This window comes from Dermacentor silvarum, chromosome 4 (assembly GCF_013339745.2).
Source record: "Dermacentor silvarum isolate Dsil-2018 chromosome 4, BIME_Dsil_1.4, whole genome shotgun sequence".
NCBI classification, from domain to species: Eukaryota; Metazoa; Arthropoda; class Arachnida; order Ixodida; family Ixodidae; genus Dermacentor; species Dermacentor silvarum.
Window position 1 is genome coordinate 229,126,947 of NC_051157.2, and position 15,512 is coordinate 229,142,458.

General features: G+C 46.4%; 1 protein-coding gene across 1 annotated transcript in view; it reads right to left on the minus strand.

Moving 5' to 3' along the window:
- LOC125945164 (general transcription factor 3C polypeptide 2-like) overlaps positions 1–15,512 on the minus strand; it is an 84,456-nt gene that overhangs the window by 32,476 nt on the left and 36,468 nt on the right. Inside the window, exon 6 of the mRNA XM_049666774.1 lies at positions 14,516–14,641. Coding sequence (XP_049522731.1) covers positions 14,516–14,641 — 126 coding nt within the window. The remainder of the gene's footprint in view (positions 1–14,515; positions 14,642–15,512) is intronic.

Genomic DNA, 15,512 nt, shown 5'->3' on the forward strand with positions numbered 1-15,512 from the left:
GGTGCCGCTATGTGCAACAACGCTATTTTGTAGCGTCTGTAACATTACGAACGTTAAACTCGTCAAATAGGGTACGTTATCATAGCGCACGTAAACCACAGAAACCCAATAATGTTGGGAGCATGTGCAGTGAGGACGACACTATTTTTTTACGTACGTAATGTGCTTACGTTTGGTAGAAAACTCTATTCTAAAACTTGCCTATTATCTGTTGGACAGTAACTTAAATCACGAACATTTCAGGCAGACCTTGTACACAAGTTATACTATCACTCATTTTCTTGTGGCACTACAGAACAAGACACAGGGTGCAAGAAAAATGGAAATGATAGAAATACTGACTTCCATTGTTTATCACAACGTCTTGAACAGCATTTTTTCCTTGAGGAGAAATATTGCTCATTTTATAATGAGTAATAGTGGGTAATGGGAAAGTGCAGTTCTTCTCCATATCTGGGTATGAATAGAATAATGGTCTGTTGGGCTAGCCAATCTTGCACTGCTCATGGGGAAAAATTAGCGCAACAAAAAGACAAGCGCTCCTGACAACTGATTAAGAGCGGGAGGGTATCACATTTATATCACCTTGTCACGCATGTGCACAATAAAAATACAGACACATCACAAGAATGACACATATGCAAGGCAAGGACAGTTGCGCAAAAAGTCAAACTACGATTTAAGAAGTGCGAGTGATGGCAAACTTATGCAACAATCTCTTCTTCTTCATAAAAAATGCAGCAGAACCCACATGACAATGACAGTCGATAGTAATAAACTAGCAATGAACCAATATTGCGACACAATGTATTGCCACCATCGAAACAAGCTACGTATGAGGCGTATACTGCAGTGGGACTCTTCTTTCTCGCGAATGATGATTGTGGGGTTTTGGGAGCTCGCAGGCGTTGTACGACGCCGTCCCGTTGCAATGCATTTCAGAGAGCTCCATCTCCCTCGCCTCTCTGCCTGGACGGGGTGGCAGCGGGCGATAAAACACTGCCACTCGACTGTCATCCCTAGGGTGCTAAGAATCTCTGGGTCCGGCCGCGACTGGAAACTAAACCTGGCAACGTTCAACACGCACACCCTCTCGAGTGAGGCTAGCTTAGCAGGGCTATTTGCGGAATTGTCAGGTATTGCCTGGGATATTATTGGCCGTAGTGAGGTTAGAAGAACTGGTGAGGCTTATACAGGGCTGATTAACGGCCACATCCTCTGCTACACAGGTCTTTCAGATCAGAGAGAATACGAGGTAGGATTTCTAATCCATAAGGACATAGCGGGCAACATTGATGAATTCTACAGCAGGGGTTCTCAAGTACGTTCATCCCAGGGAACCCTGCTAAGCTCCATAAAGTGCCAAGGAACCCCCCCCCCCCCTCGAATTAACCGAATGTCGAATTATCGAGGGTATCAAGAAAAAAATAAACAAATGCTTCACTACGCCAACACGCTTTTATTTACTCAATGAATCGTGAAATCTTGTTTCTATTTAGCACAAGCCCAGTGCGGAAGCTGAAATTCTCTTCATCTCATGACTGATTAGCGCTAGCAGTGGCGAAACGCGCTTTCCACCAACGGGCGCACATCCCGATTATTTTTTTGCCACTCAGCTGCTGGCCAACAAATTGTCCGTCCATCGCGATGTAGCCGGTGATTTTTATCTTTGACAGCTTTGCACTGAGTCAAAGCGAAACTACTGCTTGCCGCAACCGCTGCGGACGAAACCGCGGCCGCTATCGACGCGATCATGGACGGTGACCTTGCAGTTCAGAAGGCAAGCGGCTGACGCATGCACAAAGTCAAAACGAAACTACCGTTCGCTGCAAGAAGTGCGGACGAAACCGCGGCCGCTATCGACGCGATCATGGACGGCGACTTTACGGTTCAGAAGGCAGGCGGCCGACACACGCACCAAGTCAAAACGAAACTACCTTTCGCTGCAAGAAGTGCGGACGAAACTGCGGTCGCTATCGACGCTGCCATGGGAGGCGACTAAGCAGTTGGGAAGGCACGCAGCCGACGCGCGCATCGAGTGAAAACGAAACTACTATTTGCGCAACCGCTGCGGACGAAACTGCGGTGGTTATCGACGCGATCAGAGATAGCGACTACGCACTTACGGAGGCACGCGGCTAGCCGCCAACGCGGTGTTACGCGCGGCGATAAACGCAAGAATAAAGGCTTTAAAGGCTCAATTAGGCACGAAGCGCTTCGGCGTTGCTGTCAGTCACGTGCCGCGTACGATTGCCGCTGAGGACCACGGCGATGCGGTCTGGCGATTCGGTTGGACGCTACGCCGTTCTTGCTCTTCTGCGGCGCGCATTTGCGGTGCTCCGCGAATTTTTTTTTTATTCCTCCAACATATAGTTCAGTGCGCACGTTATCGGCACCTACCCTATCTACAAATAGGAGAAAGGCGCATGGTGGTAAGCTACGGCCTCTGAGATTCAAGTACGAAAGCTTAGGCGTGCTGCCCATTCTCAGAGGTTGGATGGCTAAAAGCTGCTTGTGTATTTATTGCGCAGTTCGCGCGTTGCTGTTACGCACTGTGATGTGCTTTTGGACACTCGGGCATCGGTAATGAAGGTTCTTTGGATAAAGCGCACCTCGTGTTTGCCGTTTTAGACACTTGTCAAGGGCGGGACCAGGGAAAATTTATCAGTGGCTCGCGGAACCCCGAGCATGGGCCTGCGGAACCCGTAGGTTCCGCGGAACCCACTTTGAGAACCCATGTTCTACAGCATTAATGAGAGGGTAGCAGTCGTCATCATAAAGCTGAATAGAAGGTATAAAATAAAGGTAGTACAAGCCTATGCCCCAACCTCCAGTCACGATGATGAAGAAATAGAACAGTTTATGAAGATGTTGAACTAGCGATGAGAATGGTGCAAACGCAGTATACTGTAGTCATGGGCGACTTCAACGCAAAAGTGGGGAAAAAGCAGGCTCGTGAGCAAGCAATTGATAACTATGGCATCGATTCTAGGAACGGTAGAGGAAAGATGCTGGTAGAATTCGCGGAAAGGAATAAGCTCTGAATAATGAATACCTTCTTCAGGAAGCGTAGCAACAGGAAGTGGACCTGGAAAAGCCCTAATGGTGAAACAAGAAATTAAATAGATTTCATAATGAACTCTCTGCCGATCCAAGCATAGTGCAGGATGTAGAGGCGTTAAGTAGGGTAAAGTGCAGTGACCTTAGGTTAGTGAGGTCTAGGATCTGTCTCAATTTGAAGATAGAATAAAAATAGTCAAGAAGAAACAGGCCAACCTAGACGCAGTAAGGGTAAAAGCAGACCAATTCAGGCTGGTGCTCGCAAACAAATACGCAGCTCTAGAACAGGAAGATGAAGACAACATAGAGGTAATGAACGAAACCTTACTAGGCTGATCTCAGAAGCAGCAAATGAAGTGGGAGGTAATGCACCAAGGCAACCAGTGGGTAAGATCTCCCAAGTAACGAAGGACCTAATAAAGAAACGACAAAGCATGAAAGTGTCAAACCTCGACAGATCAGATAAAATTCGCTGAACTCTCAAAACTGATCAACACGAAGAAAGTAAGGGATATTCGAAATTATAACGTGGAAAACATTGAGGAAGCAGTACAATATGGACGCAGCATGAAATCAGTGAGAAGAAAACTTGGCATAGGACAAGGCAAGATGTATGCACTGAAAGATAAACAGGGTAATATCATCAGCAATTTCGATGACATAGTAAAAGCAGCGGAAGAATTCTATACTGACCTGTACAGTGCCCAGAGCAACCAAGCTACTTTCATTCGAAGTAGTGATAAAAAGGATACAGAGGCTCCTTCTATAACTAGCGATGAAGTTAGAAGGGCCTTGAAAGATATGCGCAGGGGAAAAGCTCCTGGAGAAGATGGAATAACAGTAGATTTAATCAAAGATGGAGGAGATATCATGCTTGAAAAACTTGCGGCCCTTTATACGCAATGCCTCACGACTTCAAGTGTACCAGAAAGCTGGAAGAATGCCAACATTATACTAATCCATAAGAAGGGGGACGCTAAAGAATTGAAAAATTATAGACCCATTAGCTTGCTTACAGTATTGCATAAGATATTGACGCTTGACTTCAGCCAACCAAGAGAACAGGCCGGCTTCATGAAGGGATATTCTACAATGGATCATATCCATGCCATCAATAAGGTAATAGAGAAATCTGCACATTATAATCAACCTCTCTATACGGCTTTCATGGATTATGAAAAAACCATTTGAATCAGTAGAGATACCAGCAGTCATAGAAGAACTGCAAAATCAAGGAGTACAGGAGGCATACGTGGCAATTATCTACAAGGATTGCACAGCAACCTTGGTTCTCCGAAAGAAAAGTAGAAAGATATCTATCAAGAAAGGCGTCAGGCAAGGAGACACAATCTCTCCAATGCTATTCACTGCATGTTTAGAAGAAGTATTCAAGCTCTTAGACTAGAAAGGCTTAGGAGTGAGGATCTACAGCGAATATCTCAACAACCTTCGGTTTGCAGATGACAGTGTCCTATTCAGCAACAATGGGGACAAATTACAGCTAATGATTGAGGATCTTAACCGAGAAAGTGTAAGAGGGGTTGAAGATTAACATGCAAAGGACAAAGATAATGTTAAATAGCCTGACAAGGGAACAAGAATTCAGGATCGCCAGTCATCCTCTAGAGTCTGTAAAGGAGTACGTTGTGGGAATTATGGAAACCGATAATTCAGCACGTTCAGAGGCGCGCCAGGAGACGTGAGTAGAGCAGACGCTCCTTGCACGGTTCTCCCGCTCGGGAAGGCCAGGCGGCGCGATCTCACCCCCTCCCTTCGAACCGGTCACACACGTAGACCGTCACGTGGCCGCGGAGTCCTGCGCCCATTGAACCGAGCCCAAAATGAGGCGGGGCCATCGCTATCGGCGCGACCGGCGCACGCCGGGGGAGAGAGACGACTGCGAGCCGCGACGAAGGACGGAGCTCAGGTAACCATCTCATTCCCCTCCTTTGTCGTGCCCTACCTCGTTCGACCGCTATAGACCCCGACAAACGTCGAGGTCGACTCTATAGCCTGCTTCCACGCAAATTCCCCCTGGAGCAATAAACCCTGTTTGTACTTGCTGCACTATCGTGTGTTGTCATGTTTCTGCCTGTCCTGGTACCGCCGAACCCCGGTAGTACAGGGCAAGCACAAGGGAGTTGGCCGTCAAGCCTAAGCCTTAGGACGAAGGCGGCTTGAGAGAACCCGGAGACTACAACTGGCGCCCAACGTGAATTCTCGCTTGCAGACGCAATCGAGCAGCCGGCTCCCACTACACGATGATGAGCCCACAGTACGAACTTAACGATCCCATGGAGTTGGCCGATATTTGCAGTCAAGCCAAGGAAAACTCAGGCCGTGCTGCAGCGGCCGCGTCACCCACAAACGTGGGCTGTGAAATCACGTACAACATTCCCATACCCCCTACAAATGTAGGAGTGCCCAACCCCGCACACCTCACTAGGCCGGTCCACGTGGCGATGGTACGACGCGGTTCCCGTGCTGGTCGTGGGTTTGGGTACTCCGGCCAGCCAGCGTCCCGGGGCTCAGGCCTTGCTGAAGCGGCCGCATCACCCACAAACGTGGGCCGTGAAATCACGTACAGCATTCCCATACCCCCTACAAATGTAGGAGTGCCCAACCCCGCGCACCTCACTTGGCCGGTCCACGTGGTGATGGTACGACGTGGTTCCCGTGCTGGTCGTGGGTTTGGGTACTCCGGCCGGCCAGCGTCCCGGGGCACTCGCTCCCTATCGCCCCGGTGCTGGGATAGAAGCTGCCGGAGCTGCCGGAACCTAGCGCGGAGGCTGTCGACCTCGGACAGGAGGAGGCCTTGGAGGTCGACCTCCTGGAGTTGTGAGCCCACCAGGCTCAATAGGTAACTTGAGCCCAAGTTACCATCGGTCTTTCAGCGTGCAGTTCTGGTCAAGCATTTCCGTTCCTGATTCCAAAAGTGCAAGGATGGCCAAGCTTGGTTCCTTCGGCTACTGGCGGTTGGCAACATGGCTCATTCACTGACGCCCCCGCAAGATATGAAGCGGGATATATAGACCAGCCAGGCACCACTTCGGTTGGGCACGACGCCGAAGGGATGGGACGCTTACCGCTGCTGTATTTCCAGATTGCATTCCTCGGTGCCGTATCTCCGTGGATTCTCGAACCTCGGCCGGGCAGTTCTGGTCAAGCATTTCCGTTCCTGATTCCAAAAGTGCAAGGATGGCCAAGCTTGGTTCCTTCGGCTACTGGCGGTTGGCAACATGGCTCATTCACTGACACCCCCGCAAGATATGAAGCGGGATATATAGACCAGCCAGGCACCACTTCGGTTGGGCACGACGCCGCTGAAGGAATGGGACGCTTACCGCTGCTGTATTTCCAGGTTGGTTACTTCAAAGATGCTTCCTGTCTAAAAAGCAGCCATTACTGCCTTGTAGCGGTGTCGTGCCCGACCGATTTGCGTGATATGATGCGCCGTTTATTGCTGTTCTTTTCATGCTTGCGCAAGAAATCTGCATGTCTGTTGTTGTTGCTTTCGGGTGACATTGAATCAAATCCCGGACCTAGCGTGGAACAAACACTTGAACTTGTCCTTAAAACTGTGCGTAGGCTAGAAGTGGGTCAGAATACATTAATCGGTGAAATTAAGTGGCTGAGAGAAAAGCAAGATGCAACCGAGAAAGAAATTAATGGCTTGACCGAGAGAGTGGTCACTTTGGAAGCAAAGCTTGTTTCATATGCCCCTACACTATCCAACTTCTTGGATCATGCTGCTGGTTCATTGGCGAATCAACTTCAGGGAGTTGTGTCAAGGTGTGATGAAGCTGAGAACAGAATGCGACGGTGTAATCTGTTGTTCTTTGGAATTCCCGACGAGGATAAAGAGAGCTGGGCAACTACAGAGGGAAAAGTTATTGCCCTGTGCACAGATAAGTTGGAAACGACAACTACTAGTTCTCAGTTTGAACGTGTACACCGGCTGGGAAAGTTTGCTTCAAATAAATGTAGGCCAATAATTGCTAAGTTTACGTTTTTTAAGGACGAGCAGGAAATTCTCACCCGTGCACATAAGCTGAAAAATTCTGGGATCTCTATTAGAGAAGATTTTTCGCTGGCTACATGGCAGGCACGCAGGAAACTGCTTCAATTTGCCAGAGAACGGAATTGCCCTTATAAATTGAATGTCGACAAACTTCGTATTGATAATATTACATATACTTACGACAGTGTTTCTGACTCTGTAGTAACTGCTAGATAACTAGTTGCCGATGTGCGCAGTGCGAAAGTGCAGCGGCCATCAACTTCACGTGCACCTTCATTTTCAGTATCATTTACTAACATCCGCAGTGTGTTGCCAAAACGTGTCCTGCTTGAATCATATCTTGAAGATAGTAAGCCCGATGTTGTATTGCTGACCGACACTTGGCTTCACGCCGATCTATGTGACTCCAAGTTATATCATACGTCTAACCAGTATGCCATTTATCGCCATGATCGTGCACATAAAAAAGGTGGCGGCGTGTTGATAGCCATCAATAAAACTATACCTTCCTTTCTTGTTGACACTGACTCTGCTCTTGAAGTAGTCTGGGTAGCTTGTCCTACGTTATTCGGAAAGTTATTGATGGGTGTATGTTACCGCCCACCTGCCTCTGACCGCCTGTTTGTATCTGATCTTCACAAAACTATTCCCAGGGCTCTTGAACAGTTTCCCACTAACAAAATCTACCTATTTGGTTATTTTAATTTTCCTGATATTAATTGGTCTCGCTTGTCGTCATCGAGCAGTGAATCAAGTAATTTCATTGAGCTGTGTTTAGAGTTTAATCTTACCCAGATTGTTACAGAGCCCACTCGCGGTAATAATATATTAGATATTATCCTCACAACAGAGCCACATAGCATTAGCCCTGTCGTGCAGCTTGACGACTTTAGCGACCATAACCTACTGCAATTCTCAATTAATATTCCACGGAATTTTGCTGGTGTTGAACGTAAGGTTATTAGGGATTATAACAGGGCAAATTATGAACAAATGAACACTGAACTTGAGGTTTTTTTTTCATAAAACGTTTCTTCCATCATTCACCAACAGGTCTGTTGAAGAAAATTGGAATTTATTTAAAAATATTATGACACTTCTAGTAGATAAGTACGTGCCATTAGTCGCAATATCTAATGACAAACATAACCCATGGTTTAATAAATCGCTTAGTTCACTCAGAAATAAAAAGAAAAGGTTATACGCTTCTGCTAAACGGCTATCATGTCCTTCATCATGGTCTAAATATAAAGATTGTTTAAAGACTTACTGTCTTGCAATATCTGAAGCGAAAAATAAGTATTTTCCCACCGATCTGTCCTCACTTTTACGCACTAACCCTAGAAAGTTTTGGCGAGCTGTTTCTCCTGACCGTGGCTGTAATACCGTTACATTACATAACGCCGACAATGTTCCTGTCTCTGCATCTGAGTGTGCTTCTACTTTCAATTCGTTTTTTTTTTGCTCTGTTTTCACTAATGAAGACTGCTCCTCCATTCCCTGTGTCTCCGACCTTAATTATCGCTTCATGTCTCCTATAAGTATTAGTGTTGATGGCATCTCGAAACTAATACGCGATTCGAAAGTGTCTACATCGTGCGGTGCTGATAATATTAATTCTAAAATCCTAAAAAACACGTCAGCTATGTCCAGTCAGATTTTATACCACATTTTTCAGCAGTCTTTATCAACAGGTCTTCTTCCTGCTGACTGGAAGATAGCCAAAGTCATTCCGATTTTCAAAGATGGAAACAGGCACTCTCCTGGTAACTACCGCCCCATTTCGCTAACATGCATTTGTTGTAAGTTTCTCGAGCACATCATTGACTCCCATATTTTCAACCATCTTGAATCTAATAACTTTTTCTTTCAAAATCAACATGGTTTCCGTAAAGCGTTGTCTTGTAACACTCAACTATTGGCATTTACGTCAGATCTACATAATGGCATGAATAATAGCAAACTTATTGACTGCATTTTCCTTGACTATGCAAAAGCCTTTGACAGAGTGCTCACTGTTGCCTAATAGCTAAATTAACTGCTCTTAGGATCGATTCATTAACATTATCCTGGATCCGTAATTTCTTATCTAATCGGCGGCAGTTCGTATCTGTTAATAACTTTAGCTCCTCTACATCAGTAGTAACGTCAGGTGTACCGCAGGGTAGTGTATTAGGCCCTCTTCTTTTCTTAACTTTTATTAATGATTTACCCAGCAACATTTCTTCTTGTATACGACTTTTTTCGGATGACTGCGTAATTTACAGAGCCATTAATTGTCATGGTGACCATTTAACTTTACAAAATGACCTTCACTTAGTTAATCAGTGGTGCGACCGTTGACAAATGTCACTTAACACATCTAAATGCTGCGTACTTTCCTTCACTCGCGCGCAATCAGCTATTAAGTTACCGTACAAAATCTGTTCGGCTGAAGTTCCTCGTGGCTCTACTTACAAATATCTTGGTGTTCATTTCTGTACTAATCTTTCCTGGTGTACTCACATCGAGAAGATATGCGCTAAAGCTAACAGAACTTTAGGGTTTTTACGTCGTCATCTGCATCTTTCCCCCTCTACCATTCAACAACAGGCCTACCAAACATTGGTACGCCCTAAACTAGAATATGCTTCATCGATCTGGTCTCCTCATCAACAGTACCTAATAGACAAATTGGAATCCATCCAAAATCGTGCTGCCTGCTTTATAACTTCTAATTACAGCCGTCAATCTAGTATTATCCGAATTAAATGTGATATTTCCCTTCCTGACTTGGATTCCCGTCGCTCTGTTGCCCTTCTATGCCTCTTTCATAAATACTTCTATAACTCGTGGTCCAGCCGTTTGTCACTTGAAATTCCTTCTCGCACATCTAGTCGACTTCATAATCATCTCAGCTTCAGGCGTATTTTTGGCCGCACACAGTCACTCAATAATTATGCATTGCCACGCGCCATCGCACTATGGAATAACCTTCCAAATGATATTGTTTCAATAAAAGATTCTGCCAAATTTCGTGAACAATTGCAACTTCATATGTTCTCTTGACTCTGTATTAATATATCTTTTTTTTATGATTACCAGTGTTCCTATTTCCCTTCCAATGTACAAATTTACTTGTTTTTTCCTACTATGTAGTTCTTTTTATGCCTTATTTATTGCCTTTTTTTCTGTAACCCCCCCTACGCAATGCTCCACTGGAGCCTGTGGGGTAATATGAATAAATAAATTAAGGGGGGAGGCATGTGGGAATTATGGAAACCGATAATTCCACACGTCCAGAGGTGCGCCAGGAGACTCGAGTAGAGCAGACGCTCCTTGCACGGTTCTCCCGCTCGGGAAGGCCAGGCGGCTTCCCGGCGGCGCGATCTCACCCCCTCCCTTCAAACCGGTCACATACGTAGACCGTCACGTGGCCGCGGAATCCCGCGCCCATTGGATCGAGACCAGAACGAGGCGGGGCGGTCGCGATCGGCGTGACCGGCGCACGCCGGGGGAGAGAGACGACTGTGAGCCGCGATGAAGGACGGAGCTCAGGTAACCATCTTGTTCCCTTCCTTTGTCGTGCCCTACCACGTTCGACCGCTATCAACCCCAACAAACGTCGAGGTCGATTCTATAGCCTGCTTCCACGCAAATTACCCCTGGAGCAATAAACCCTGTTTGTACTTGTTACGCTATCGTGTGTTGTGTTTCTGCCTGTCCTGATACCGCCGAACCCCGGTAGTACAGGGCAAGCACAGGGGAGTTGGCCGTCAAGCCTAAGCCTTAGGACAAAAGCGGCTTGAGAGAACCCGGAGACTACAACGTTTATCTAGGTAAATTACTCACAGGGGACCCTGACCACGAGAAAGAAATTTACAGAAGAATTAAATTGGGTTGGAGTGCATATATACGGCAGGCATTGCCAAATCCTGACTGTGGGCTTACCACTGTCATTGAGAAGAAAAGTGTACAATCTTTGCATTCTACTGGTACTAACATATGAGGCAGAAACGTGGAGGTTAACAAAGAAGCTCGAGAACACGTTAAGGACCGCACAAAGAGCGATGGAACGAAAAATCCTAGGAGTAACGTTAAGAGACAGGAAGAGAGCGGTGTGGATCAGAGAAGAAACGGAGATATAACCAATATTCTAGTTGACATTAGGAGGAAAAACTGGAGCTGGGCAGGCCATGCAATGTGAAGGATGGATAACCGGTGGACTATTAGAATTACAGAATGAATACCAAGAGAAGGGAAGTGCAGTCGAGGCTGGCAGAAAACTAGGTGGGGTGATGAAGTTAGGAACTTTGCAGGTGCATGTTGGAATCAGCTAGCGCAGGACAGGGGTAATTGGAGATTGCAGGGAGAGGCCTTCGTCCTGCAGTGGACATAAATACAATCTGATGACGATGATGATGACACATGCCTCATCTAGTTCCGAATATTTGTTCCAGTATGTTTTCGTCCTTCGGCAAGTGGCGCGAGCCTCAAATAGCACGGCACTGCCCTTTGTTTTATCGTACAAATTTTCCATTCTAATTTCTTTTCTTTCTTCTCATTCTTGTTTATCTCCATGCTTATTTTTGTTTCTATTCTTTGCATCCAATTTGCTGTCTCTGTTTCTCTCACGTTCTTTCTGATGACTCCTGGTTGTCTATTTACAGTTTCAGTTACCCTGTACTTGGTTGCCAACTTTCTTGACCTCTTCCTCCATTCTGATTTCACGCTTTTCAGGTACAGATACTTGCAGAGTTTAGCCGCCCATTTATTTTGATCCATGTTCCCGTGTCTTTCTTCAAAACTAATTTTACTCTATGCTTCTCTGACTTGAAAAGAGGCCCAACAAATGTTGCCCTGCACTGCCGCACTTTTGGTTTTGACGTGGGCTCCCAAAGCCAACCGGCCTACCAATCTTTGGCTAACTTCCTACCCCGACAAGATATCCGATTTTAAGCACAGAATGGCTTCTCTAAGAACATCTAGCACCGCGAAGCCTGTCCTCTGAAATGAATGGTGCGTGTGAACTCCTCTGCCACAATTCTTTCTGGCCATCTAGTGGCACTACCTCCGAGACGAGAAGTGCAGGTGCCTGTAAATGTTGAGAATTGTTCCCTCGCTTGCCGTGCACTCAGTGGCATATACTTGATAGAGTTTCTCACTATATCCTAGAGGGAAAACTGCTGCTGCTGCGCTGTGGTATCCATGGGAATGCCGGTATACTGTGACTTCGGATTGGCATCGTTCTCAGAGAGCCAGAAAGCCTTGAAAACGTGCCTGGCTAGCACCGTTCCGTTTGTCACAACGATTCATTTCCTGCTAAAACAGCACGTAAAAAGCTGCTTTAGCTTTATTATTACACAAAAACATGTTTTAATTTTGAGGAATTACTATTGGATGTACAATTATATGAAGCGTAAAAATTATCAGCTGGCCGCTAAAGTTGGAGGGCAGATGACAAGATTTTCGCTCGCTTTGGAACACCTTGTCGTCTGTTCTTGCCTTTCTTCGCTTGATTCTGCATTGTAGGTGAGTAAACTTTATTGAGAGATGTAATATGGGTGAACGAAAGCCTTTTATGTAGATTTTACTTTAAGAACGCATTATTTGTGTAGCCATATCCACATTTTAGACGAAGCCTCGTACAACACCAGCCAATACAAGCCTCGCAGACACATAACCCGTCATTCCAATAACGGCACATCGCCCTTTAAGAAACATGCAGAGACGTGCAAACACGTATAGATTGCCCTCTAGGTGTTATACTCTATGATATACTCGGTGACCCAAGTTGGTGAGAAGGTCATTGAAGAGCGGCAGCCCCAGTGTAATTACGGCCCAGCTCTCCAAAGTGTTGGCGTTGTGGGGGTCCGCTCTGCGTGAGGCTGAAGGCAAGCTCTGGATCTAGCCACACAACAGTCGTTCTGACGTACTCCCCAACCCGTAGCGCGTGGGATCACAGCTACGTAGGATTTGGGTGAATAAGGCAACGAGCGAGTCAATTCAACAACATTTTTTGCTGTGGGCAATAAGACCCACTTGCAGAGGGAAGTTCACTCTGTAATAAGGAATAAATAGGCTTGCCTAGTGTGGAAGTCACGCAAGCGAGGTCAGTCACGGGTTGCAGCGGGTATATCCGTTCCGGCAGGTTAGATGTAGCGAGGCCAGAGAGACCAGGCAGTCTCCCGGTGGTGCTCTTTTATAACTTTTTACCTTTTCGCGAGGGGAACGTCCTCCTCGCCTGTCCGATACCTTCCCTCTTCCCGCGCAGGTACGCGCATCGAGAGAGGCGAGCGAGAACCGGGAGAGGGCAAAGTGCCTCTCTCTCGTGTCTGCCCGGCTCCCGCTGCGTGTGCTACATGCGCATGTGACGACGAGCGTATGCGGGAGAAGATGCGGGCATGTGCTCCCCACAGCGTGAAACGCATTCATTGAAAAATGGCACATAACAAGTGCATTTATGGCACAGCCTGCTAATGCGTGGGGTTGCTGTTCTTGAGGAACCCTTGTGAATCTTTTTTTTTGTCACTGCATAGCATTTCCAGTGACCCAAGTTGCACATACCCAGTACCCATGTGGACGTGAAAGAGGTTCACTGAAGAACAATACCCAAGTTGGTGCAATGGTTGGTGTCGAACCGTCCCACAGCAGCCCAATACCATTCGACCACAGTGACCCAGGTAGATTGGAAAACAGCCCCCGGAAAGTGCGTCAAGTACCTAACACAGGCTGGAGGTTAAAGTGCACAAAGTGTCACACAACCCTAAATGTCATGGTGTGGCTCGAGATTTTTCTGCCCCCAATAAGCTTTATAAGCATTGCCCTTGAATTCGTTGCCGTACTAAGCTTCGTTAGGCGCTCCAAAGGTGTGGTTTACGCCATCCCCATGTCACGTAGAAAAGTGTATATCAGCCAAACCGAACGTTGCATGAAACAACCACTTAGGGAAGAATGCGCAATAAATTAAGCAAGAAAGAGGAAAAGGGCCAATGTTACTGCTTGTGGTTGCGTGGCTCATTTCTGGGAGACTACCGTTCTAGGCAGGAGTGGCAACCGATTCTTCTAGGCTTGCATTTGACGCCTTTTTTTATAAAGAACATGGATCATTGTATAAGTGAGCCATCAATGGCATTTCTTAACTGAGTTTCACTTCTTGCGCAACTTTATTTGACTTGCACTTGTTCTTCTTTTAATGTGTTAATATTTTTATTGTGCAGATGTGTGACAAGGTGACATATATGTGAAGCCGTTATACTATAAAACAGTTGTAACGCTAGCCTCTGTCTTCTCTTCCTGTGTGCATTGTCTTTTTTCTGGGCAAATTTTTCCTTATCAGGAATGGGTACGAATAAATGAGATTTCACGTAGCTGACGCAGCACCACACTTTGGCCCGATGGAACAGTAAATTGCATGTACCATGGATCTAGAACAGCAAAAACAGTACTACTCACCAGGGGTACGTCCTCAAAGGAGATGCCATACTGCTGTTGGGCCAGTGCATGGCCACAATGCTGGGTAGGGCAGCCCCTGTGCTTCTCGTTTCCCACCTGTGGCACCAACTGGGCCCGGAACAGTGGCTGCAACAAAAGGGGGGCTCCCATTGTATCTCTCCATGCTCACTGAAATTAGGCTGTCAATAGTGCCAATTCCTCCTATCGGGAAGACTGTGGTGACATTAAAGAAATATTGGCACACAGTATCCGTGGAAATCCATCCAACAACATAGTCAATCTTACACAGTACAAGGTCACGTGCCCTGAGAGATAACTGGCGTTTAATGAGGGCAGCAGGCTCCTGAAAAACACGGTTGTGGGATCTGGCTATCGAGCGGGCGGTGTAGCACACGCACTTCTTTCTTCTTGCCTCTTAGCACTGTACCCACTACAGCAGGTGGCATTTCCCCCGCTTCCTCGTAAATAGCATCGGCTCGATGCTCAAGAAGCGATGTAAGAAAAAGAGGGGAAAAAAATACAATACACTTTCACAATTGCCTGGAAAATACACAGAAGTGGATGCCACATTGGTAGGCATGAGTGTGAGTGGAGGTGAACAAGAGCAGATCATGACTTTGAGTGAGGGGCGCAAGTGGAAATGGAAGCAGACGACACTGGCCCACAGCATTCCTGGTGCCATGCCAAGACTGTGCGCAGGAATGCTGTTGCTTGTAGATGCTGAGTTGCCAACTCTTGCAAAAGTTATCGAGAACTTTGCTCTGTGCCAGTGCCGCCATCACTGATCGAGGCACGCTTTGTTCTTTTGCCAAATCGTTTCTGAATAGCCTGGAATAAGACTTGCCAAAACATGCTAACAAAATTTTGACAGTAATTTTTCACATTTCGGCGCATTCCTTGTCTATGCTGTCTGATTTCGCAACCACAAAATTCTTGCAAAATTGAACTTGATCGCTTTCTTCACCGATTTCGTTATTACAGGGTTAAACTATATACT